The 27,622-nt window shown below is 38.6% G+C and overlaps 1 protein-coding gene across 1 annotated transcript in view; it reads left to right on the top strand.

The window, feature by feature from the left end:
- Positions 1-2,477: 2,477 nt before the first annotated feature.
- The window catches only part of TRIM66 (tripartite motif containing 66), a gene marked incomplete at its 5' end in the record, with an annotated part of 47,432 nt that continues 22,287 nt past the window's right edge, over positions 2,478-27,622 (top strand). The window contains 9 exons of the mRNA XM_010172742.2: positions 2,478-2,584; positions 2,913-3,087; positions 13,786-13,889; positions 18,248-18,395; positions 22,535-22,667; positions 23,328-23,444; positions 25,227-25,341; positions 26,692-26,838; positions 26,984-27,101. Of these exons, the coding sequence (XP_010171044.2) occupies positions 2,478-2,584; positions 2,913-3,087; positions 13,786-13,889; positions 18,248-18,395; positions 22,535-22,667; positions 23,328-23,444; positions 25,227-25,341; positions 26,692-26,838; positions 26,984-27,101 (1,164 nt within the window). The remainder of the gene's footprint in view (positions 2,585-2,912; positions 3,088-13,785; positions 13,890-18,247; positions 18,396-22,534; positions 22,668-23,327; positions 23,445-25,226; positions 25,342-26,691; positions 26,839-26,983; positions 27,102-27,622) is intronic.

Raw genomic sequence — 27,622 nt, 5'->3', positions numbered from 1 at the left:
ATTGGTCGCGCGCCCTCCCCTCACAAGCAGCGCTGCCCCTGCAGTCGCGCTGCCTGAGGGGGACGGGACGGGGCGGCTGCCTGGTGCCGGGTCTTCACGCTGGAGGGGCTTTGAGGGGCTCGGGCAGGTTCTGCTCCCGCCCGCCATCCCGCAGTTCCTTGGGGTAGATTGCTGGCGGGGAGTATTTCCGAGGTGTGAGAGGGCTGAGCAATCGCAAACAAGCTCCCCTTACCGGCTTAACAAGAAGCCCCTGATAGGAAAACCCCGGGATGACTGTCCACGGTGTCCAAAGAAAGGGTTTTCCTGGATAAAAACAGGAGAATTGAGGATGCTAAATGAAGAACAAATATCTTCTTAAATGTAAAACCTCCTTCTTTTTGTTGTTTTTTGGATTTTTGTTTTTTTAAACTGATAAACATATTTTGGTAGATGGGGATATTTTAATTTTTATTCACTGTTTTCCAAATTCTTGGCAACTTACAATACTGCTAATGAAGCAATTACAGACAAAACTGATAAAGTTGATATAACATCTTAAAATGCTGTAATGAGCCTCGTGTAGCAACATCCACGTTTAATGGAGGGAAGAAGATATATAAAAAAATAATCTGATTAAATCTGAGAAAAAGGAACTCAGGAAATTGAAATGCTTACATAGAGCGTTTATCCCTAAAATACAGAAATGATAAAGATAAGATAATATATAATTACAAACTTCTCTTGTTTGAAATCTATTAACGCTTTACTGGAAGTTCCAGTCCTGTGCTACCTGGATGCTTCGCTTTGATTTGTGTTGGGGTGTCTGTTGCCTTCCCGAGGTCAGACTGATCTGTCAGTCCCGAGGCAGCCCCTGCACGGTGCCATTCCTTTGCTCTTGTCCGGCTGACACACCGAAAGCCCAGCACTTTTCTCCCCATTCCAGGTGTGACTCTGCCGATCAGCTGCCTCCACAGCTCTCCCCATCTTCATCCCACATCCTGCCTTATTACCCTCACCACACATCTCCAAATGCAATTAAGTTTATTTTTCTTTGTAATCACTGCTGCTGCACTTGGTGTTTCCCATCAGCGTAGCCAAGTCACGGGTATTGTACCTGCCTGACTGCTGATTTGCTTACCTCTCTCAGCAGGAGATTTTAAACACTTTTTATCAGCCTCATCCTTCTCCCTTCCTACCAAAATACTTGTACATAGTTTCATATGTTATGCAGAAAGCATAAACTAAACTGTATGGTAACCTGCTTCTGCTCGTTCAGCACAGGTTTGGCCTCTACGGTGACACAGCATTTCTCAGTACCAGGCTTTGTTTGCACTGATTCTCTGTGCATTGATGGGCTGTGGTTTCTCTGTCTAAACAATGTGGTAGTCTAAGACCTCAACTTCCTACTGCAGAAATCGCATGTTTTTGTAGGTGCTGGTTTGTCTTCTTAGCAACAGTAGTTGCAAGAAACAATAGAGATGGAGTGAGCTGAGAAGCTGTGCTGCTCTAATGATGTTTGCCTCTGAAAGATGGTTGATGAAGATGCACTGTAAAAAGTGAGCTCATATAATGAGCACTAATATAATGTTTATTAGTTAAACCATGGATACAATTACCACAGCTCATTTCTAAAGGGACTTTTAGTTTTGAAATTAAAATCATAAGTTTTAGTGGTAGGTTTGAGTTTGTCTAAGGGAATTCAGTAAAGCTGGTGGATATTTACCTGTTTTCATTTGTTCCTAGGAAGGGTCTTGGGTATGAAATATGATGAAGGCTTTAACATGTCAATTTTTTCTGAAATATTTTAAATAGCAATGACTGCAGGATGCAACTCTTTAAAAAATTCCTGGTTGTGAATTTGAGAGACGCAATTTTTTTGCATTGTAGGGGGAAAAAAAAATAAAAAAGAAATGGCTTACTAACCATTTCCGCTGGAATCTGCCCCAAGGCCTAAGATTAGAGCTGCTGCTCTTCTGTGCTGGGGAATCTGAAGATCATAGCTGCAAGTTAGGTACTGCTGGTAGCAAGGCCACCATGCCAAAGCAATCGGCAGCTACACAGGGCTCTGGCCCCAGGAGGTTCGGTCAGCTGTAAGGGTGATTCCAGGGGAGACAAGACTGTATGTGCTTTTTCTCCTCTAATGGAACTTTCAAAAGTTGCTCTTTTCAGGCTGTATCTGATCAACACTTCTCAAAATCTCAGAATCAAGGGTAGAACATAAGCTGCAAACCTTTCCATTTACCTTGGGGAGCTTAGGTTGGCAGGAAGAACACTGTCCTGATTGTGGGAAGCTCAGATTTGGCCTATAATTGATCTGTGATCATCTTTACAGTTGAAATTTTATTACTGCAAACTGCATTTTGTTAAATCTCTATAAAGAAGATCAGCAGAAGATGCTGTACATTTAGCAAGGCAGCTTTCTAACATGCATTACTGAAATGATAGACGCATGATTTATTATGCTTATTTGCTTTACCTGAAAACTATAAAATATTGAGGTGAAATTGTAAAAACATTCAGAGAATACCATAATTTTTATTGCACAGTTTCAGCACTTCTAGCAGGAAATGTACAGCGTGTGACAATTCATCCTGGTAACAGCTTTGTAAGTAGATCAATAGAATAGATTACTTCAGTTTTTACAGAAGTTGCAAGTACTATAGAGAGATAGTGGGGTCATGGTTTGTAAATCTTAAACCACAGTTTCCTGCACAACAATCTGCAAAGACACTCTTTTTTGTAAAGCAGGTATGTGATTTTCAGCTGCAAAGAACTTCCTCTTTCTTCACAAGGGCTAAATAAATGTTGTTGCTGAGAACGCACATCCCGCTGTTACCTTCTAGTTTGTGCTTGAGTGATGAGGTGTTTTGTTGAATGAAGGGATTGTCATGAGCCATTTAGTGACTCTTTGTGTTTTCGATGTCAAACTTCAGCCAGCAGAAATGGAGACCCCGGATCTGTTGAGGAATTGTTTGGTGTGCAAATGGGACCTGCGGAGAAGAGACCCCAGAATGCTGCCTTGCCTTCATTCCTTCTGTAAGGACTGTCTTCCGGATTTGATTCAAGGATATAGCTGTATTCCCACTGAGTATGAAGTTCTGTACGAAGGTAATAATCTCTGGCTTGTTCTCTTTGTATTACAGTATTATAAAAATAGATGGATTGAGAAGTACTTTTTGTAGTCTATTCCTTTACAGCACTACTTTAAAATAATAACCTAGGACACTCAAGATTTGTATGAGCAGAGGGTGGATTTGGAACAAACTTCCTTCATTATATTTTTCATCCAATAGCAATGTTTTGAAGATAAATAACACAGGCAACATTTGGCATTACCCAGATCAGGCTAAGTTTCCATTTCCAAGTGTGACATTATGAATATTTGGTTTGCTTAGCTCAATAAACAAGTGCTACAAGGTAGTTTCTAGGCTACATCTTTACCTAGTCTTTTGGACATGTTGGACCTTTCTATGGTACCAATTGTGGTGATAGTTTTATTCTTCCTTCTTTCCCCCTTCTGCACCCTCCCACCCCCAACACCAGCACAAAAACATCTGGTTCTTTGGTCCTAACAGAGATCATCATAATTGTTATTAGAACACGTGCATTGTGGTGCACTGAAACTCTTATCTCATTGTAGATGTGGCTTCTCTCTATGTGAGCCCCTCTGACTGTAGCATGTACTGTAACTCACCCTAACAAGCTGAGTAAACCAGTGAGGACGAGAAGGATTTTGAAATCCTGAAGTTATTTGTACAGTTTTTGATAGTGATGTTAATAGAAAATATGTAGCTTTTTTGGAATAAGACAGGATTTAGATCACAGAATACAGTCACTTTAACTGAATGAGTCTCAATTACTATGGGGAAGCATTCCAGACTCATTACTAATTTATAAGAAGAGCAAAGGGATGTAGATTGCTTGTATTTTCACAGGCTTTGAACTGTAGATGAATAAGAGGCATCGTTTATTATCTCTTCCATAGCAGATTTTAGAAACGTGTAGGAAGAGAAGATACCTTCCTTGAGGTGATGGTAATCTGAATTGATAACATAAGGTAGACAAGTTCAAGTTTGAGATCAAATGGAACAGTGTTAGGCGATCACTGTAGAAAGGCTGGCAAAACACGGAAGTGTCATAGTTTGAAGGAAAAATGAATAACCTAATGGCAAAGGAGAAAGGCTATTCATGTGTAGGGTACAGACAGGAAGAGATACAAAGGTAGGGGAAGAAGACAGAGAGAGCAAAGCAGTCATTTAAAGGAAATGCCTCCTTAAAATTTTAAATGCCCAGTCATAGCAGGCTTAAAGTCTGAGGGATGTACTTTGAAATAAAGTGCTGTTGCAAACAACCACTTCATTACTGTTCATGTATCCTCATCTGATATCTAAGCCATTCCTCTTTCCCCTTGTTTCTCTTAGCCAAGTAGAAATGTGAATTTCTACCACCTGGTGATGCTGGATGAGGTGCAGCTGGAGGTCCTCAGGAGTTGTTAAAATATTGGAAATTTCCTCAGGCTCCTGAGTGGACTGGGTATTATTTGTCTATAGCACATTGGAACAACTGCTAGTTTATTTCTGTGTTCTTGAAGTTTCTCTGTTTACTTCCTCATTCTCTTGTAGAGGGGGAACTTCTGTAGGGAAGAGCAAGATTAGAGAGAAGAGATAATGAACTGGTGATGACCCAGTAAATGAAGTGAGACACCAGGTGCAGAGACTCAGTGAACATATGAGCAAGGAGAACAGCAAACCCAAAACATCTGTGTCTCTTATTTAAGTCAATGGCTGAAGCTGCCACTACAGTAGGTCAGCAGAATAAATCTGTGAACTCTTCTCATAGTGTGATGCTAAGTGTTGCTTGTCTTATCTGCACCACTTGCTGAGTTATGGGCAGTACAATAACAACTCAATTTTCAGTGTTGTCTTTAAGTATGATCATATATAAGTGCCAATGATCAACTGTAAATACAAGTGCTAAGCCATTTTAGCTGAGTGAACATGAAATATTGCCTGTAAGAGGAGTATGTTCCTTACTCACTCTGAATTCTTTAAGCAAAATATAAGATTGGAAAAAGTGAATATATTTCCAAGTGAAGTCAATCTGAGATTTGCTACAAAAGCATACTTGAATTTGTGGGTTTTGCTATGCTTTACTATAAGTAAGACTAAACTAACGTAAAGTTATTTTCTAGTTTTTTGTTGTTGTATTAAGATTGCTGAGAAGATGGAGGTAAGTGTTCCTGATATTTGCTGGGTGTTGATGCTGGAAACTTAGTTTTATATCTGTATCTCAGCCTTTGTGTTTAAGATGACTCATGAATGAAAGCTCTGAGATAGCCAGAGCTCTTATGGGAAAGTTGCATATGTGTCTGAATTTATTCAAAGCTGTGAGAACTGAGAGTTTGGAAGTAATTTGAGTGCAAAAAAAAGATTATCTTTGTGAGCTGGGCTCTGACATATGCTTCTAATATGAAGGAGACTTTAAGGTTCTCAGTATTTCTTTTCTTTTTCTGCAAACAAGTGTCCACATATGCTTCTAATATGAAGGAGACTTTAAGATTCTCAGTCTTTCTTTTTCTGCAAGCAAGTGTCCCTTTCATCTCTTTTTTTTTTTTTTTAATTCCTTCTGTTCGTGTAACACATAATTCACATTCTTCTCTGCAGACGTGCATGTTGTGTGCTTCTGGTGTGCTTAGTTTATGGGAAGGAATAATTTTTAAAAGAGGGATTGGGTAAGAAAGAGAGAGGAAATTTCCCCATTTCCTGAGATGGAAATTTCTCACATAAGGACTTTCCCAGGCTCCTACCTGTGTGAACTGCCCCTCACAGTACAATGTGGAAACATACAGAATTGGCTCTTGCATGCTGCCTTGGCTTCTTGGGCCTGGCTCCTTCTCTCCGAGTTCTGAATACATTCAAAATCAGATTAATCCAGTTTCCTGTGCTTATCCCTCCTTTCTGACTTGGGAGTGGGTGCCAAAATAAATTACCATTTATCTGCAAATATTCCTCTCCATACGATGTTTGATGGTTTAAATTGGTTTTGTGTTTTAAGTATCACCAATGTATTAGTTTCAAAAGCAGCTGAATGAGGACCAGTGGAGGTGCATTGTGAGAAGTTCATGTTTTTATCAAACTGCCTCAGCTCAAGAGTTGTGGTGTTTTGGCTTTTTCCTCCTTAAAAAAAAAAATCGCAGCTAATCACTGCTCAGTCTCAGTTTAGACCTCTGAGAACAAGGCAGATCAGGAAAGATGTACTGCAGCACCTTGCAAATTTCTGCTAACTGATATCAAGCCCTCCTGGTATTATTTTCATTTTGTGACTGAATTGGTTAATTTGTCAAACCCGCAAGTTACACTTCATGTTTGTAAAATATGATTGGTAGTTGCCCAGCTTTGCAAATTGCTTCAGGGAGTGATGGATTTAATTGTACCATGTTTTTGTATTGAACTTGTGTGTTGAGCTATTTTTTCTGAAATTCTGCTTTAAAAATGTGCTTTGCCCTTTTGTGCCTCTCTAGGTTGGATAACAAAAATAATGGAAAATGACTTTATAATTTCTATCCACACTCTGTGCATAAGTCAAAAACTGTCCACGCTTGAGTTATATTAGCTTCCCAAATGCAAGAGAGGGTCTGAGATCCCTGCTTCAATGCCAAGAAATGTAGCAGGGTTATGCATTAGAGAAATGCAAGCTGATCAGGTAAAACCAGGAGAAAACAGACTATTAAAGAGAAAAGATGTTAAATTTCAACTGTTGACAGATGTCCACCTGCTGCATTTTATTATTTCCAGCTGAAAATATCAGTTTTCTTTAGCTTGTAAGGTAGATGCTATACATAACCATGGATCCCTAATTGTGAATGCTTGTTAGTGAGAGACATCTAAAACTCAGCCAGGTGTTGGTCACACTTGCATTTAATGTGTTCACAGATATCTTCAAGGGGGTTTATTTCAAGGAAAAGATTGAGCCCTATGACTCCTTGGGCTCTAGGCTCATTTTCAATGTGATGTTTTGGCATAAGAAGTATGGTGTCCTGGCTTAGGGAGACTCCAGCTGTCAACACACGGTGCCTTATCTTGTACTAAGTCTATATGTAAAAAAAGAAAAAAAAAAAGGCACATCTAGGGAATTCTTGAAGCCATATCTCGGCTTACACTGGAGTACGGATTGGCCTTCTTGGTGTTACAGCTGTTACATCTTCAGGGCCCAAATAACCTTGTTTTGTTACGATTATACAAGGCAAGTGATGCAACGCATCACATCTACTAATTCTGAAGGAGAATACCTGTTTGCTTTAATTAGATCCACTTCACACCAAACACTTGTTTTATTTCTAAAATGGAAGTAGAAAGGTAATTCCAAAGAGGGAAACTAGAGTTACTTCACCCTTCTTGCTCTGTTGTTCAGCTGCCAGATCCAAAAGGCAAGTGAAACAATGAGGGGCTTAGTTATATAAGTATGAGGCTGCAGAGTGGGAGGTTGTCTTCAGAACTGTTTCCTATAACCTATAATTGGGTCTCCAAGGAAGTGTAAATTATGCCTGCAGCTTGAACTGTAGCTAATGCTCTCTGAGAATAATTATTCTGATGGTTGTTGGAGGAAAGAGAGCGGAGGAATAGGTGCAACATGTGGACAGCAAGTATCAGTGTGGTGTGTATGATAGCTCCGCTGTTTGTTTCTTTATGCTAATCAATTCTCATGATAATAATAGGTTAATTATCTGCATTGATTTATTTCCGAGACAACCAGCTTGAGGGCTCTTTCTGTTTAAGCCTGACCAGATTGGAAGACCTTGAAACAAAACTGCAAGCTGCGGCTTTTGATGTTCAAAAGGTCTTTGTACTCAGTTCCCATATGTGGTGGAGAGGTTATAGTTTGCACTTCAGAGATGATTGCTGCAAATTATCCACAGCTCTGTCACTTACAAATTAGATTGCTGCAATACAGGTGGAGTAAAAACTTGAGGGCACTCAGAAATTGTAGTTCTTTATGCTTCTACAAAGGAACACTCTGTATGAGGGTCACTACCTTGATGTCTGCTTGCTATTCCCTGGGTCCAATGCAATGTGGCAACTTTAATTAACAGAAGTGAAAGTTCTGTGCCATGTGAGAGACCTGACATGCAGAGAGCTCGGGCTTCAACAGCATGTGGCAGAACCTTGTTTTCATGAAAGCTGATTTTGGATATCCCAGGTGTGGGGTTGGAGTGTCCAGCCTGGGTGACTGTCTCACTACTGGATCCACTGCCTTCGAGTTTCCGTTTTCCCCAACCCATTGTCTAATTACTATTGCTGATGAGAGTGTGAGAGTGGAAATAAACACGTGTCCCTGAAAAAGGGCTGCAAACCAGTTCAGTAAAATAAACATCTGCTGCTGAAGCTTTTCAGAGTGCAGAGATGAGTGTATATAAACGTAACACACAGAGATGTGTCTGTAGGCATGTGCTTCCTGGTGCTGGTGGCTTTTCTGGTGGTGTTCAGGTGCATTAGGCTACTACGGATGGTGGTTAAAGGAGCCCTGGAAGGATGTAGGTGTAGGAAAATTTGTCAGAGTCCGTTCAATACAATATGGTCTTCAGTGATTGTTCAGTACTAGCTGATAAATACAGTGAGAACAGCTTACATCTGGCTTATCCTGCATATAGTTCTGAAACAGGTTTTTATTCTGCATATCACAATGAAATGGCGCTTAAATATAACATTACGATCCTTGCTAGCCTTTCTAAATTCGTTGTTGTCTCTTCAGCAGTGAAATGTGATGTCGTAAATAATGATTTGAAATGATAAACAGCAGGAGTTAATGCACTTCTAAAAATAATTTATGCAAATGTTCCTACCTCCTTCCTGCCAGTATGATTTCCATACAAAAATAGAGCATGTCAACAGCTCTCTTAGTTTTTTGCTGCTTCTAGAGGTTTTCATAACAAGAACGGACTTCATTTGGGCATCATGATTGCATCATAGCTGAATTTGGCTCCTGTTCTCTTAATACGTGAACTGTTGTTTGAATCCTGTAATTCCATGTTGAATTGCTATTTAGATCCAGAAATTGCATCATTCTCATACGCACAAACAGTGAATCTCTAGGGCTTCTGACTACTCTTCCCTTCACCCGCAGTGCTGCAATAATGATAGATTTAAATAAGCTGTCTGCAAAGTACAGGTTCTTAAAACAAATCAACAATGTTGTTTAGAGGCAGTGGCAAGGTAGGAAGGCAATTAAAATGTTTAGGAATTGGTCTGTAAAATGTACCCTGGGAGTGAATGGCGTTGTAAGACCTGCTGCTATCTGGATCTGGAAAAGCTCTTCTCTTTCCTTCTGCACGTTTGCTCCAGGTTACTCTGAGGACTGAGCGAAGACCCAGGCAAGAAGGGAAGTAGGAAGCTGCTATTCTTTCTCACTATGGGTTTTTCATTTCACCACTTCAGAAAAAATACCATGAAGGCAAGTTAATGAAGGCCTGAATGAATCTGAGAGGCAAGGGCAAGAAAGAAGGCACGAAGAAAAAAATATACACCTTGTAGTGGCCCAGTGCCTCTTTCTGCTGATTTGTCAGCATTTCTGGCTGAAGAAGGCAGAGCGGCCCCAGATGCTCTGTGAAAGGTGTAGTGACTTCAATCTGCAGTACGAAAAAGCCTGATTCCAGGGAGTGCGCTGTGTGTGCAGCTCTGCTTAATAACCAGTCGCTCCCCAACACAAGTGACTTTGTGTGTAGCTCTCTAAGTGACTGTTTATCCAGAGGACAGGTAAGGGGTTTCTAGGAAATTGTACTTTACTGGTGATTTGCACTCCGAGCACGAGCACAGCATAGTGCCCTCGCTTTGTATTGTTGAAGTAGCTGCTGCCTGTGGCTATTTGTAAATACATATCTAAGGTTTGCTTAATTTCAGGGTAATTACTTCACAAAGCATTCTGTGTTGTATTTATTATGCCAAGCTATCATTAAGTTCTTTTGGGAATTTATATTGAAAAGGATTGGGCATTTCCAGGGAGCACAGGTTTTTATTAAATGGAAAAGGAATCAAATAAGAAGCCTAATCAGCTGAACAAGTATGATCTCAAAGCTACAACATTCGGGGAATCCTTCTTTTGGCAAGATGCAAATCCATCTCCTGTGCTTTTAATAAAGTCTGAAATATAGAATTCAGTATTGGGACGGGCAAGAAGGTGCTTACTGGTTATTCCTCCTATGACTGGGCGATGACTTCCAATATAGTGCTGCCATGGTGTCCCCATTATTTTTCCTGTTAACTGCAATGCTCTTTGTTCTGATTTATTTTATGAAGCTGAAGGCTATACATGTCTTATGTACATCTCCAGGGAGTTTTAGATTTGTAATCATTGTAATTCACGGTTACTTGGAGATTTAAGACACACTTTGATGTTTACACTGTCAAAACTGTACTTCACTTGATGGTCTGTGGTAGTGAGTATGGTACAAAGTTCTGACCTGTGTGTGTGTGTGTGTGTGCGACTTGCTACATGTGTATCTCTGGGATAACGCTGATTTCAGTAGCATAACTTGGATCTAAAACCTGGGAAAAAATTGTCCCATGGCATTCAGGACATCACTTTTAGATATCCCCTAATATTAATTGGCAGTAATGTAATCTACCTCCAAAATCATGACTGTTCCGTATTTCTTAATACCACTACATTTCTCAATATCTACAAGGAGGCTGTTGTGCAGAACTGAAATCCATGCATGAAACAGATTTTCTTAGGGTGAAAATTATTGAAGTTTTCTTTAAATACACTTAAAAACATTAAAAAGATGGTCTTGCCCATTATCAGATTAATGCATTCTTTATACAAAATATTTTATACTTCACTGGTTTGTAAAAAATTAGCAGAATTTGAAGTTCACATGAAGCCACTTGAGGCCATGAACATTCTGCTAAATATCATTCTATTGGTATAATTTGATTTAACATTCTGCACTAGCTGAATAGTGTTGGAATGTAATAATATGGCATCTTAAATATTAACTTTTTTTACCTTATGCAGTGTGTAGATGAAAGCTGTCCCTGCTATGACAGTTCTGAGCACTGCTTTTGTTTCCCAGTAAGCAGCTGCTCCCGGAAATGGTGTATGACTGTGTGCCCACCCATATGGCATGTAGATGAAGGAATAACTGTGGGAGTCGTGCATTTCTTACTTCAGAAAGTACCCTGTTGATAATTTCCCCTTTGGTCAATTTGCAGCATATTATGCCGTCTCAGTATGGAGGTTTTCTCTCCATATGAGCCAGATCAAGAACTGGCACTGCTTGGGCAATGCTGTTGCGGGAGTAAGAAACTGGTTCAAAGTCTCAAAGGGCTCGAGGCAATTCCCTGTAAAGTCAGTAGATGGTTTCCTATCAACTGCGCCAAGAATTAGAGCATGTCCCATGGGACTTATTTGAGAAGCTGCTTGTGAAGTAGGTATTTTGCTTCCTGGTTTATCAATCAGAATGCGTCTGTCTTTTTATTTCTCCTGCTGTTATAACTGTGTTGCTTTATAAGGTGCTCACAGGGAAACTTGAAAACTATTTCACCTTCTAGGAATTAGCTCTAAAATTCAGTGATTCTTGCAGTACGTGTCATTTACAAGGAGTAGGAGGACATTGTCTGTATATCACATCTTGTCTTAGGTACTGCAGTGCTCCTACTGTTCTTGCATTCCTCTAGAGAATTGAGCTGTTAATGGATATCTGAGATACACACAACCATAATTTGGGAAAGCATGGAGAGGTTTCAGTGTGACTAATACGAAAGCATTCTGTTATCCTAGGGTGTAACATGTGAAGGTGATTAACTACAAACATTATAGGTAGATAAGGTACCTTTTCAGCTGTGCTCCTTATATTAAGGATGCAAAGTAGAAGAAGAGTTAAAATAATTCTACAGCTTTCTGCCATCATGAGCATCTTTATCAGAGGAATTTTTAGCCTCTTTAAGTCCCGTCACCAGAACACACTTAAACAAGACTGGAATTACATGCCCAGAAGATTAACAGAGCATTGGCAATTGCTTGCATTGCCCTTTCCCCTGGGGTGACTTGTAGCTGAGTAGCACAGGCATCTGTGGATACCGCCTGTTCCTTCTCATGTCTACATGAACACTCAGTGTTGTATGAAATGCGCAGTTAAACAAGTGTGAGGTAGACCATAGTCTGCCACTTGGGCCCCCAAATCACAGTTCTGTTGTTAAATGCAACCTCAGAAAATCGTAAACAATATACTTTTGTTTTTATAACAAGATTTGGGCCAAAAAAGATCTAAACCTCATGAAAGTGCTTCTTAGTAAGATGTCCTCTTCAAAGGAGATGTAACAGAACTCAAAGTTTTTTCAAAACATTTATGAATGAAAGTGAATGTATTGAGACATCTGACTGCATAGTGCTTTTGGCAGAAGTGGTGATGTTGGAAGGGTTTGGGATTTGTGTCTCTCTACCAATGAAAAGTGCTGCTGTTAAAATAATGGTAGCCCAGTTCTGAAAATGGGAGACATTCAGGGTTAGAACTGTGCACCTGGCCAGGGACTGCAGGAGCCATGTCCCAGGGGCAGGTAATACTAAGCACCTGTAAAACATGACAGTCTCTGATAACAGTCTGATGTGAAGAGTAATAGACATTTTCAGATTTAGTTAATCTACAGGCCACTCTTCTTATTCAAAAATAATTTTAGTTAAGGAAAAGTGCAGATTGAACATTGTCAGTGCAGCAGAAAGTTGTCATTGATCTTGCTTTTACAACCTTCTTTAAGTGAGTTTGCATCATTTAGTCATGGAAAATACTGCTGTTAGTTATCATAAACAGAGCACTTGGTAAGGTGAGCCTAGCACTGTAATTCTGTTCTCAACAGAATGGAAAAACTTAGATTAAAAAAAGGCTTGATAAGGTAAAAAAAGACCATCTCTAAAGGACTGGATTCACTTCTGCAGTAGTTTACAGAAATGTGGTCAGAAACATGCACGTTCCTTGGGGGGCAGGGAAGCACTAGACTTTCTAGAAAAATGTAAGTCCTAGCCTAAGAAGTCTAGGAATGGAATAGCAGAGGTGCAAAAATGCAGGTATACAGTTACAGACACCTTCTTGAACTAGTTCTCAGCCCGGGGAAACACTAAGATTCATCCCAGTTGCGCTCAGTAGCAAATGAAGGTGGAGCCAGGTTTTGCTGCTCACATTGCTGACTTTGCTTTAGGGGTGATCATGTTTTGCCATCTGTGGATTTGTTATAATAGATGGTTGGCAATTCTGACTTTTATTTATGAAACTTTTTTTATTCTTTACCCTTATTTCGACTTGTTGCTTCTGCTCGCGGCCTGTTACTCCTCTTTCACTTCACTTGGCTAGTGAAGCTAATATTAGGCAATGTGTGTTTCATGCTTTGATACACCTCTGGTAAGGTAAAGCTGGTCTAGAAGAACTGTAGCAAGTACCAGAAAGCACAAGTAGATCTGTAACAAGGGAATATAGTTTAAAGTGCAGCTCAGTTTTTAACAAAAGTGTCAGCTCTAATGAATTCATGGGAATTTGGACATGCAAATATCATTGATAAATACTGAAATAAGTCAAATGAACTATAGTGAATTTCTAGGGATCTTGTTGCTTTGTTTTTCCTTCCTATGTATTGAGCTAGATCTAGTCACAAGTAACTTATGGCTTGAAGAATGCTTTAGTTTCCTGTAACTAAGTGTGTCCATGTGATGTAAAAAAGCCAGCAATACCGAAGTGTGGTTTGTATAATTTCCTGGTTCACATGGCTGATGTGCATTGTTTTATTTGTGGTGGTTTTGTTTTGTTTTTTTAAAAAAATTCAGGTATCCTTTCCTGCCCTGTGTGCAAACAGACCTGCTTTGCAAGGGATGTAGTTGAAAATTTCTTTCTCGCGGACTTTCCCACTGGTGATTCAGCTATGGCAAAGGTGAGTGAAAAGCACTGAGATGAGTGCTTTGTGAGCTGTTGACGTACTACCAGATGAACACTGTTTGAAAACAGAGCAAACTTTGTGTTGAACAACAGACTCTCTTACAGCTTGCTTATGCAGCACTGTAACTACTCCACTCCTAGAGGCAGACATGCTGCCTTCATAGCACTTTTTTAAACTTTATTTGAAGGATGAGTTTGACTCTATGTACTTAAAATAGAATTGATTAAAAATATTGATACTAGTGGAGTAGGACTGAATCTGCAACAATCAATATATTAGGAGGATACTGAATCTCTTGGATTCCTCATTGTCCACTTTCTGGACTCAACACAGAGTAAACGGAAGCGGACTATTGGCTGAGTGGTTTCACCAAGATTACCCCTTAGATCCTGTGGACAATTATCATTTTCTGATTGTCTGTTTTAATGATAAAAAAGGTCACATCATATCTCAGTTTCCCATTGGGGAATGGATGCGAAGGGGAATTAGAAAGCATAGGATTACTACCTCGTCCTTGTATTGACGCTGTGCATAGGTGGATTTCACTTCTGTTAAATGCCCTATTAACAGGCAGGATGATTCTCACAGTTTTTTAGTTGTTACTACTTTGAGTCATGAGGAGGGACAGAGAAAGGCATATATTTCTGACCCTCTGTTACAAAACACTGTTCTATTATTTGCATGAATAAGATTTATTTCAGAATGTGGTGCTATTACCTGTAGCTAGGAGTTCAAACAGGTGAAAATTTGTCAAAACTATTCTGTCATCTGCTGACTGTTTTATCCAAAGTGTGATCCAAAGCAAGGGAAGAGGAACAAAGCAGAATACTGGACTTCACCTTCTGAACCAGCTCCTGGACCTCAGCTTGTCTCTTTTGCACTTTTGATTCCTAAGTAAACTGGATAGCCACATTGGACATTCAGGGCCTTTGGGTGGAGGAGAACACTTCTTACATAATGTAGGACAGAAGAGAGATCTTTCCAAGTCTCTCAACTCCTGTAGGGGCAGCAACAATTTGTAGGTCAGTTCTGTCCCATGCAGAAGGCTTGAGACTGCTTTAAGTTGTGCAAGTGGCTTGCCCAGTGACATTGTTGCAGAAGAGTATAGAGGGGATGTACTTCTTCCCTGTCAGTCGTTTCTGTGTTTCATTTTCTCCTTTGTTAAAAAGAAAACAACTTTGAGTGTTCTGTGGAAATTAAAAAATTAGTGCAAACAAAGTGTGTTGGCATCTTGAGGTGTAAGGTGCTTGAAGAGTGCAACAAAACTTTAAAACAAGAAGAGGTCTATTCATGTGCCCTCTTCAAAATGAAGAAAATTCTTAAGATTGCTGAATGTTTACAGTGCACTTCTTATACTGGGATTTCTTAATTACCATTACTTCCATCATTTACCTTTCAATGAGAATTTATGTAGAAAGGAAATCAAATGAGAATATCTAATGTCTTCAAAAGCACTGGGTTATTTTTTTTAACCTTCTTTAAAAGAAGGTTTTTCTTTTCTGTAATCCCTTAGAAGTCCTAAAAGCCGTTCAGTAAAGTAGATTTCTCACTGGAGCATAGGAGTACCCCAGAGGGACCTGCAAACCTTCCTCAGTTTTTGGCTTACTTCCTTTTTAGTAACAGTCAAGTCACATATCAGTGAAGATGAAGCTTGCTTACTGTCTCTTAGCCACCATCCCCTCTCCCAAAACTAAAGCCATAGTCTCACCATCAGTGATGTCAAAAGGAGAAGCACCAGCTCATCCAACTGAGACACAGCTGAACTGTCATAATTTTCTTAATTTACTTACCATGTTCAAATGGGAATCTGTCAAGGCTTGTAACAAAGTGTTTGGAAGCAAGATGTTTCTCAGTGTGCGAGATAGTGAAGCATAAATGATAGAATGTGCTATATAGCAGCAGCAGGAGTTTCAAAAATATGCAATTTAGAATCTCTTGCCCAAAAGCCCATTTCCACATCATAAATAATGTAACTCTGGGAACACTCTATGCTCTGCAACTTAAAAGTAATGTTAACACAGTACAGTGTCAATATAAGTTCTAGTCAGACTGACAGCTGAACAGTTACAGGTAAACCTGTGATTAAGCAGTTTTCGTTACTGCAGAGAAGACAGAGCATCCCTCAGCTTTTGACCTGTTCCCTAAGCTGGCCCTTCATGGGTGCACTTGAAATTAGACACTTCTTTTTAGATAACAAGCTTTGCTTCCCAGAATAAATATCTTTGTATTTTGGTTTTGTAAATTATTTTAGGCTTTTTTTTTTTTTTATCATTATATGTACCTTTTGGAAAACATTTTTTATAAGCAAATGGCTAAAATACTTCCCAGCCTTGACAACCGAACACATTTAAAACTTTGCTTTGTTGTCTTATTGTCAAGAATTTCCCAATCTCTTTGAAAAAGATTGGGAGTGCTTAAACACTCTTGAGCAATGAGTTGATAAGAGACCTGTTGTGAAATTCCAGCCCCAGTGAAGGGAATAGTAAAAATTAAATTAATTTCAGCAGAACAAATATTTTTCTTGTGCCGAAGTGAATCAGAACTTGACTGACTTTTGTCTCAGAATTTAGGTGGATATAGATGTTCCACTTAATGTTAAAGCCATGGTTTAAAACTAAGACAACCAGCAAAGAACTGGGATTGTTTTCCTTTTGGCTTTCTATTCCCTGAGACACTATGAAGGGAAACTCTTCCATTGAATTCACCAAGGCGTACATGCTGAGTGCATGCTGCAAATCCTTCTCTTCATGTTTCCCATCAGAATAGTTGGGATGCAATCATAACCGAACTGAATTGAAGAAAAGCTGATGCCCAACAGAACAAACACCTTAGGATGTAATTTTGCTCTCTATTAGTTGCTTGAGTAGCCCTGAGTAGTAGCAATGTGGAGCCACGCATAAGTACAGGAGATGTATGGTCACCTGGTAGGAAATGTTTGAGTTTGATAAACTGGTGGCAAAGCTCTTTTGCTTTGATGATGGTAAAATTACATCACTATGTTCACTCTGCCCATTAGTACCTATTTGTGGCTACAGTAACTAGAAACCATTCATATTAGGAATTTTTAAACTAGGTATTTTATGCCTAGTGCAAATCCTTTTTAAAAGAAGTATCACTATATCTATCTTGAAATTTCATTCTGGATACCAAAAATCAAATTACCCACTGTTTTTACATGCTGCTTTGTTCATTTCCCCTTTAGTGACACTTCCAGACAGCATGGCCTATGTAACAAAGGACATTTCCTAAATTATTGAATTAATACAGATGGTAGTTAATTAAGGTTTCCAGTTCTTCTCATGTTCCTGTGTCTTACATTTCTAGTTCACCACATGTGATATCAATATATAAATTGAGCTCATTTCTGGTCAGCTCTTTAGAGAATAGGAACCAGGTTTTTCATTAATAGTATGGGCCTGTCCCAATATTGTTTTCAAATTGCCTTACCATTGGCACGATTTATGTATTGTTCTGACAGTTACACTGTATCAGAGTGGCTCACACAATGCTAAGGCAAATAGAGTAAGCTCTGATTTTAAACAAAGCAATGTAGGTTTAGAGTAGCTCTGCTGAAGTTGCTCCAATTTATGTTTATATGCATGCAAGCAGAAGTGAATTCTAGCCTACAGATTTTTTAGTTTGTTAATAAATAATTAGTAAGGAGTAGAAATTAGTGAATGACACTGAAATGATGTGGTAAAATGCTTCTGCATAATGTGATTGGAAAGGAAATGGTGGTTAGATTAAAAAAAATTAATGGACTATGTTTGATTCTAACATTTCACATATTTACTCGGCAACTTAGACTAACTTTTCTGAGGTAGAAAATATGTACATCTATCTGAATATACATATACATACATATATATAAAAGTAAAGTGTTAAAGCCATCAGTAAATAGTACAACACTAACAGAGAGGGATTACAAAGCACACCAATCATTTTCAAAAGTAACTTTTAACCTGACCCTCCTTAGCTGAAATCAGACAAGTCTTATTTCATAGTTTCATGACTTTTTCAGTTCACAAGGAATGAGTCATTACGATTATTTCTTCTGACTTAACTTGTAACATAGACCCTAGAATTTTACTGCGTAATTCACGCATCATGTCATAATTATGCTTGATTGTGCTAGAGCACAGAATGACAACCAATATGATTTAAGAGCTTCTAATCTTAATTTTATTCTGTTTCCTTCTACAACAATAACCAGACTCTTAAAATCACTTGAATTGCATTAGACTGAGGAAGAAAAATAGGAAGATTACCAATCTGAAACATAATCTATTAAAGATAACAGTTTGTACGGCTAATTTGTCATCTTTATATGAAACTGCACTTTTTGTTCTTAGAGCTGCTCCACGTGTAAAGAGAAGAAACCTGCTCACAGCCTCTGTACAAGCTGCAATAAGTGGTTGTGCAGCTCATGTACAGAGCAACACAGACATGGCAAGGAAACTGGAGACCGCTTCCTGTCTGTATCCATGAAGGGCTGCACAGGTACTGAAGACATATTTTGAAAATTTTTTCTTCTCATATCAGTTATTCAGATGAAAAAGGAGCAGTTGCAGGCTCTGTGCCACAGGCACCATGCTCTCTGTGTGTGACTCAGAAGGATAGGTATGTGTCAATGAGAGATTTTATGATTTTTTTCTATAACTTTAGGGCCATTACCACAATCAGCATTCCATAGTATTTGAAAAATTATGGATATTTGTGTTCCACATGCCTCTTCAGCATGCAGTGATGGGCTAGGATTTGGTAGGCCTTGCTCTTTCAGTATTTCTATCCTCTTTGGGTAAATTCCTGCAGGAAACTACCATAAAGCAATTCCTGTGCTTATATACAAGGTGTGGGAGGGAGTCTCACAGACAGCAGTAGGCTGTCTTCACTATAGGATGTGCCTTTTCTAAGCCTGGAGTGAAAAATGTGGTTCCGAAGTGTGAGCACTATATTGCTATCAGCAAGTACAAATGAGGTCCACTGGTAAATATGTCTCATCCCTATATGATGATCATCCACAAAAAGGATTATCATCTCCTATTGCTGCTCATTATTTGCTTCATTTATATGCCAGAAATCTGCTGAAGAGTGTGGTAACCTAAAGATACGAAACCAATTTGTAACCTAAATTAAGAGTTTTGCAATTTTATACAATGATTTAAGTTTACATTTGCTCATATATGAAGTTATTTGTCCTAGGGAGTCTGTGCTGCAGCATTATCCTTCTTCATAAGGAAGATGAAAGACAGAACAAGGAATAAACATAGGTGTAACCCCCTGATTATGCTTTTTTATTTCTTTAGGGTTTTGCTTGTAGGAGCCTATACCTTATGTTTGCCACAGATGGAGTTCTTTTAAGTCCTGGGTGTTCATATCAAACAGAGTTTGAGGCACTTAAGTCATGATATGCCATTGCCAAATAGAGTGTAAACAAAAAAAAGTCTGTAGGAATGGTAATAATAAAAAAGCACAGGTGACATTTAAATGTTTTCTGGATCTTTTCTAGAGAATATTATAAATGGAAGTCCCCCCAGTCTCCCCTCAAATGTCCTGATCGGATGGACAATGTTTTTCTTCTTGAGTTGATGGCAAGATAAAGACTGTGGTTTTGAGGTTCCAAATGTTTATAGTTTCGTTTCACTTTGACTAAGATTACCAGCTCATATTGTTGACAAATAATGGTCAGAAAATATACCTGTGGCTTAGTTGTGGTTTTGCGTGTGCTGTATAAATAAAAAGATGCAAACACATAAACTAAAATGTTTTCTCATCTTTTTAGCACACCTAAATTCAGTATGTTGAAAAAAAAATAAACAGAGGTTGATATTGTATATATAGGCTAGTTATAAAAAAAAATAATTTGGATGTAATCTGTGATTTTTTATTATTGATGTATATATTATTTATTTAGGACCTAAATATCCCCTCAGGATATTTCAAAGAAAGAAAATACTAGGATATACTAGAACTCAGGCTGATTTTTGTTTGTTTGTTTTATGGGAATAAGGTGTCCTCTGCTTTCAGATCCAGTAGCCACCTTCAGTCTGTGTATGGTGCCTCTGAACAACAGCCACCTTCTGTGTAGGCCCTTGTAACCATTAAGAGACTCTCTGTCCCATTGATCTTGCACCTTTAAACTGTTCTCAGAGCGTAGCTCTGAGCTGAGTATAAAGTCGGTCGAGAATACCATGGCTCAGTGGCAGTTCTCACGGGTACGTCAATTGAATCAGGGAATTACTAGTGGCAGAGGCTGAGAGTGTTGTAACTGGATAACATTGATTTTTTTATCCTTGGTTTGCATTTGAAATCTGTTTGTCTCTGAAATCTAAAACAGTGCTAAAAACCCTACTGGTTTCTCTGGGATGATTACACACCCAAAGGCTAAAGAACCCTTGGAGAGAGAAAAATGGAGAAATCATTATATAGGATCATGACTAGGCTTCATTATATTTGGACCTTAAAGACTGCATCTCATTATAAGTTAAAGTTTAATATGGATAATTTGATCCTGAGTTTTCAGAAAAACAGCTTGCATGCTCTGCAGGTGCTGAACACTCAGAGGGGCTTTTCCAAGCCACGAAAATTGAGATGGTTATTATGGGCTTTTTATTTTTCTTTTAAGAGATAATATCTGACTCCATAGAGGAGGAGAAGGTGATCTTTGACATCCACCTTGGTTATACAACCTGCTTGGTTACATATTATTTGCATTGTCAGTTGCAGGTTTTAGTGCAAAAGTACAGATTTGCAGTACAATTAGAAAAAAATTGCTGTCCAGGTGAGTTCAGTTTGTACCTTGATAGAAAAAATATTGGAGTGGGCTAAAAAACCCTCTGATCCAATTTCCTCTTTTATTAATGCTATCTATTAGCATTTCATTCAATAATAATATAAAAAAAACCTTTCCTGAAGAATAAAGCATGATACTGTAGTAAATAATTCATAATAATGTAAACTACATAGTGCTGTTGCATAAAAATCTTGGCCTGGTCTACTACAAATTACCTTCTTATCTTCTTATTATGTTAAGAAGGTGGAGGGGAAAGCCAATTGAACTAGAGAAAGTAATTCAATCATCATCTGAAACGTAGGAAATTCTGCATATTTTCTTTAGAGCATGGCATGGATTTTCTTCATATTTTCATTCTCTTTGTCAGCCATCAGATTTTCTTAGTATTTCTACTTCTGTATTGTGCATTCTCCAATTTGAAAGCAAAGTGACTGTGTCAGCATAGCTGGCTGTCCGCTGTGTGTCTGTGTTGCTGCAATACCATCGCTTCAGAGGCTTGATTCTGTAAAGGGCTCCATTTTTCTGCAGGTCGAGAGTGTGGTCCTGACACAAGTTGGTTTTTTTAAATGTTTAAAAAATTTAATGTGGGAAAATTGAAATATTTTTCTCATTTTATATGAGCAAATAATGAAATATAAATAAGTAATACTTTTATTTCATTTGAAGTTTGTATCAGTAAGTGTTATCTAATGGATAACATTGAATTTTTTTTATACAAGTTTTATTTTTTTATACAAGTTTGGTTTTTTTTTCACAAATTTTATTTTTTTTTTACACAAGTTCTCTTGTGTTGGCAAAGAATAATGGGATAGTGTCTTTGTGGGACTACTCTGAGGATACAATCGTGCTTTTCTTGTTGTCCCTGTATATGTCCCAATGTGCTAATAATGTTGATGGTTCTGTGGACAAAGGATTTGAACACTGACTTGCATATATCTGTCACTACATTTTGAGAAAATAATGTTTTTCACCAGTAATAATGAAGGGTGGTCTTTACAGTGATTAATAAAACAATGTGTGTCTACATTTTCTGGGGTCCAAGAAAAGAGCTTCCCCCTCCCTGCCTTAACTATTAATGTAGATGTACTTATGAATGTCTTTGCTTTAGTGAAAGGGGTTTTGTTTTGCCATGGTTTAGCAGTTAGTTTTTTGGGGTTTGGTTTTTGATTTGGTTTTTTTTCCTTCTTTCATTGACAGTGTTCGTTCTTTCTAAAACAATTCTGCCATATCCAGGAAAGAAGGCAAGAACACATTGTACAGGAGCAGTGCTTACACTTTACATGTCCACTGTCTAATCTTACTCTTCATGACATTACTCTTTAGAACAAGTTTTAGTGTCTAATATCAATATCCCCTAGTTGCTTAAGTTTATGTACTGCATTTACAACAAACACGAGTCTGGAAAACAATTCCCCACGTGACTTTTAAAGAACAAAGGATTTCTCTGCTTCTGATATGACTTCAGGTTTATTTAATATGTATTCTTTTCTACATTTTACAACACAGTTTTGTTGACTGGTTTGCCAGACCAGGGCATTCAAAGTCATGAGGCAGGTGTCCAAAATCATGAGAGATATTTTAAACTCATGAGAGTTTAGAGGAAAATATGAATTTGGTTTGATTACTTCTTTCTGAACCCCTTTGATATGCTGAGTTTGTAGGATGTGTAAGGCCAGAAAAAAAAAAAACCAAACATAAACCCTGCTTCATATAATCAGATCGGTCTAGGGTCTGGGTCTTTTAAAATAACATCAAGACTATCAATAAAATTGTGAGAGTTTGACAACTCTTTTTCTGAATCTAATAGTAATCCTTGTCTATGACACCATTGCTGTATATTCCTCAGCAGCTGCAGATGAAGCAAACGAGTTTTCCTTATTTTGTCCAGTGCACACTCAAGAGCCTCTCAAGCTGTTTTGCGAGACCTGCGATACCCTTATGTGCCGAAACTGCCTTCTGACGGAGCATAAGGAACACAGGTACTGCACGTTGATTGCTTAACGCAGGTATCACACATTGATTGCTTAATCATAATCCTGTCTAAAACTGTAGCTAATTTAGATTTAAGACTGTTCATCTGCCTTTCCCGTCAGCTGAAGCTGCAGGCTGGTCCATATTTCAGAGCCACAGCAAGTTCAGTTGTCTTATGTTGGAGCAGTGTAACCCACGGGTTACTGCTCACAGAATCACTCGCTGCTCTCAGCAGTGTGCACTTTCCTAATTGTGTGGTCTGCCCAGGTGCTGTGTATGCATGCATATATTTCCTCATGATTGTGCTCAAAGGCACAAGTTGAACTCAATACTTAGCACGGTTCAAATACTGTTGTTTGTCTTTATCAAAGAAATCATGGCTGTACAAGACTAGAGCTACCAACGCTTAAGCATGCTGCTTGCCAGTTGAAGTGTGTGAGCCATGTAAGGGGTTGTCTATACACAGTGACACTTTTTGTGAGATGAGCCTGCCTATATGCAGGGTGATAAAGTTCAACTGTTACACAGAGCAGTTGTAGTAGGAAAGAAGCAGGGAACCATGTCCAGACAGGTATTAAGGCAGCTGGTCCCCTAAACTTATCAATGGCTAAGTTAATTACTTATGAACAGAAAAAAAAGTGGTGTGAGAATTACCTCTTCTTTCACAGGTTCAGACGTCTTGATGAAGCTTTGCAAAATCAGAGAGTTATCCTGGAAAATGTCATAACTAAAGTGGAAGAGAAAAAAAATGGGATTCAGGTTTCAGCTAAACAGATTGAAGACAGGTAACTGCTGTGCACTTTTTATTTTTTTCTATGAAAGTGGAAGATCAGTAAAAATACTATTTTCACTAAATGAAGGTTAACAGAAGTAAATGCAGATGATTTTTTTTTTTTCTTCTTGGAGGGTAGGAAAAATAGGAAGATTAAAAATATCAAATTAATAGTTAAGTGGTACTGACAAGTCATGGCATTGTAATGCATGATTCCATAGTCCTTATAACGCATATGACAGCTGACTTCAGAGTTAAGATTTCTCTGATTAATCTGTTTCTGAACTAGAATTTGAAAGGATGAGAAATAAAGACTATTTTTAAATACATTATTTCAAGAAAATCAGAACAAGCTGCAATTCCAGTAAGACTAGTATAAAAATGAAAATATTTCATTATATGAACTGGATTTTGGCTACTGGTTATGTAGTTTTTTAGCTGTTGGATCTCTCTTCTGCATTTTAAAACCATTTCAAACACCTTCAAAAAATACGAATCTATTTATACTATTTGTTCTCCAGTATAAAGTGAAAGTTTTTTGGATATGGTGACTGTGTGTGTTTGTTGACAAAAAACTTAAGACTGGTCTTGGCATGATGTTTGAGAGAGTCAACCAGCATAAGCATGTTGCATCTAGAGGGTAGTGGTCAACAACTCAATGTCCAGATAGAGATCAGTGACAAGTGGTGTCTCTCAGGGGTCCACACTGGGGCCAGTACTGTTTAATATCTTAATCAACAACATAGACAGTGGAATTGAGTGCACCCTCAGCAAGTTTGCAGAGGCCTCCAAGCTGAGTGGTGCAGTTGATATGCCTGAGGGATGGAATGCCATGCAGAGGGACCGGGACAAGCTTAAGAGATAGGCCCATGTGAACCTCATGAGGCTCAACAAGGCCAAGTGCAAAGACCTGCACCTGGCTCAGGGCAACCCCCAATATCAAGACAGTCTGGGGGATGAAGGGATTGAGAGCAGCCCTGTGAGGAAGGACTTGGGAGTACTTGTGGATGAAAAGCTGGACATGTGCCAGCGACATCCTCTCACAGCCCAGAAAGTCAATTGTATCATGGGCCGCATCAAAAGCAGCGTGGCAGCAGGTTGAGGGAGGTGATTCTGCCCCTCTACTCTGCTCTAGAGAGACCCCACCTGAACTGTGGTGTCCAGCTCTGGAGCCCTCAGCACAGGAAAGACATGGACCTATGGGAGCGGGTCCAGAAGAGGCCACAAAAATGATCAGAGGGCTGGAGCACCTCTCCTATGAAGAAAGGCTGAGAGATGTGGAGTTCTTCAGCCTGGAGAAGACTCTGGGGAGACCTGATTGTTGCCTTTCAATACTTAAAAGGGACTTATAAGAAAGATGGGGACAAACTTTTTAGTGGGGCCTGTAGTGATAGGACAAGGGGACATGGTTTGAACCGAAAAGAGGGGAGATTCAGACTAGATATAAGGAAGAGATTTTCCACAATGAGAGTGGTGAAACACTGAAATAGGTTGCCCAGAGAGGTGCAAACCCCGATGTCAGGTTGGATGGGGCTCTGAGCAACCTGATGTAGTTGAAGATGTCCCTGCTCACTGCAGGGAGGTTGGACTAGATGACCTTTAAAGGTCCCTTTCACCCCAAACCATTCTATGATTCTATGTTTGAAGAGAAATGTAGCAGAACTTAAGGGGAATGGTACAACTTTCATTGGAGCTCTCTGTCAATAATTATTTCGGTTCTTGTAACAAATAACTACTAAACTCTGAATAAATAACCTCATTGGCTCATCCAGGGATGTGTATCTCTTACCTATAGGTTGCTTGAAGTAAAACATTTATACAAAAAGGTAGAAAATCAAATAAAAATGGCCAAGATGGTTTTGATGAATGAAATCAATAAACGAACAAATGTCCTTCTTGAACAACTTGAAGTAAGTAAGGCTAGTTTCTTTGATACCTTGGGAAATTAAACCTAATTAAATTTAATCCCAGTGCCAATGCAAAGAATATAGACTGTGAGAGTTACTGTCCCTTTGCTTATGTTTTCAATTTTTTTTTTTTTCTGCAGAATTTGATGTGGATTCAATAGTTGACAAAGATTCAGGATGAAATGGCAAAACGTTTGCTTATCATGGGTTAACCATATTTTCTGATGCGGTTACAGAGAATATGTGTGAACCTTTTGAGTAGTTACAAAACAAAGCAGCTTCTCGTTTAAATGTTTAATTTGTAGAAGATCACTAGCAGCACACTTGATATCCTCTTTTGAAAAATTCTCTGGTCTACTTTCTGTAACAGACCCTGCAGTTTTGACTTTTCAGGTTTTGGATGTCCAGTTGAAGTATATAAGATTTTATTCTGAACTGTACTGAGCACAGAAATTGCTTTCAGATCTGATCAGAATTTCCAGTTCTAATTTTGTAGCAGGTATTGGAAAGACAAAGCGCTCAGCACTTGCTGGCTACCTTTGAACTTATATATTCGTGTCAAATATGACTACTCAGCTAAGCAGCTTTACAAAAAAGATAAATGTATGTTCACACTTCAGTGTTATTAAACATTAAGTGAATTCAGTGTTCATGTGTTTTGACAACGTTTCAGTGTTTGACTGAGTTATCTATAACCACAACTGAACTATGCATACACTTGAAGTATATGCACTGTACTCTGTTGAACTGCATGTAGGGGGCATAAAACGAAATTGGGAGGCACCAGGTTAAATCAAACAAGGGCAGGCAGTTCTTGACATAAATGGTAAATAAGTGTGGAACTCCTTGCTGCAAGATATTGTGCATGGGTTCAAAAGTAATTAGACAAATGTATAGAAAAATACTCTGAGGGTGGTAACATAGCCTCTGTCTTTGTGGTACCTGAATCATGAATTGCTGGAAGCTGAAAGACTGTTCTGAGGAAATGAAATGCTGCATGCTTCCCCGCGTTTTGTATTCTCTCTTGGATCTCTTCTATTGTGTGTTATAAGAAAGAAGAAAGTGGTCCAGGTGCAAATTTGATCCAATTTCTCCAGCTTTCTTGTGCTACATTATTCTGTTAAACCAAGGCCAGAATGATATGGGTTGTTTGCTCCTGGAGAAGTCATTGTTCTTCCTGAATTCAGACATATCTGTTGAATAGGATTTGCTTTATTTTTATGATTGGTGGTTTAAAGAGATTCTAAATAACAATGTTCCTGCAAATAATGCATAATGTAGTGCCAATGATTGTATGCAGTATGTGTGTTTGAGGAATGACAACTATCTTCTACTGATTCACATTATTAACAGAAAATCACCAGTGAAAGGAAGCAGAAATTAGAGCAACAACTGCAAGATGTTGTGGTTTTAAGCAGACAGGTAGAACATGTGCAGAACTTCATCAGCTGGGCAATGTGCAGTAAAAACAGCATCCCATTTCTCTTCAGTAAAGAACTGGTAAGAGCTATACTTATTTTCTCAGTAAAGTGAAATTGTGCAGTAAAAGTAAGAATTGGTTTAAGGATTTAATGTTTCTCAAATAAAACATTTTAAATCATCTGGTAATTGTGAATAAAATCATCATCCTTTGATTTGCCACCAGATTGTATATCAGATCCAGCGCTTGTTAGAGACAGACTGTAACACAGACATAGGCCCTCCTCTGAAGATCAGATTTACCTGGGATCCTTCCTGCTGGACTAAACAACTGTCCAATTTGGGTAAGAATAATATATTGTTTATTAGTTAAGTGCCCAAAGCTAGACAAGACAGATATAGACAATACAGTACTTCCCATAAAGTGCTCTCCTTTTTTGTTTTGACTTCCAGTTTTGTACCTCTTGTCATGTTTTGAAGAAAAGCTAGTGTGACTGAACTTTTCTGTTTTTCCCTCCAGTTATATCAATTCACTTATTTAAAGACATTGTTATATATATAAATGTTACATTATAAATGTTATCTGTAAATATAATATTTGATGGTCTTACAAAATCACAATGCAAGAACACAGCTACTAGTTTAGTGAGAGCACTGTGCACTAAACACTAAACAAATAACTTAACTGAAATTACTTAAAATGTAGTGTCACTGGCTATTGAACAGCCTTGACTTTGCCAAATGTATTTGAAATTCAGTTCTGTCCCAGCAAGCAATAGCTCTGTACAACGCTGATTCTGGCAGTCCTGTAAGAAGTACCCTGGGTGAAATGGAATACCTGCAGTAGGCCTTGTGTTATTTCCTC

This window comes from Antrostomus carolinensis, unplaced genomic scaffold (genome assembly GCF_000700745.2).
Source record: "Antrostomus carolinensis isolate BGI_N321 unplaced genomic scaffold, ASM70074v2 scaffold4440, whole genome shotgun sequence".
NCBI lineage: Eukaryota > Metazoa > Chordata > Aves > Caprimulgiformes > Caprimulgidae > Antrostomus > Antrostomus carolinensis.
This window is presented reverse-complemented; position numbering and strand designations above follow the sequence as displayed.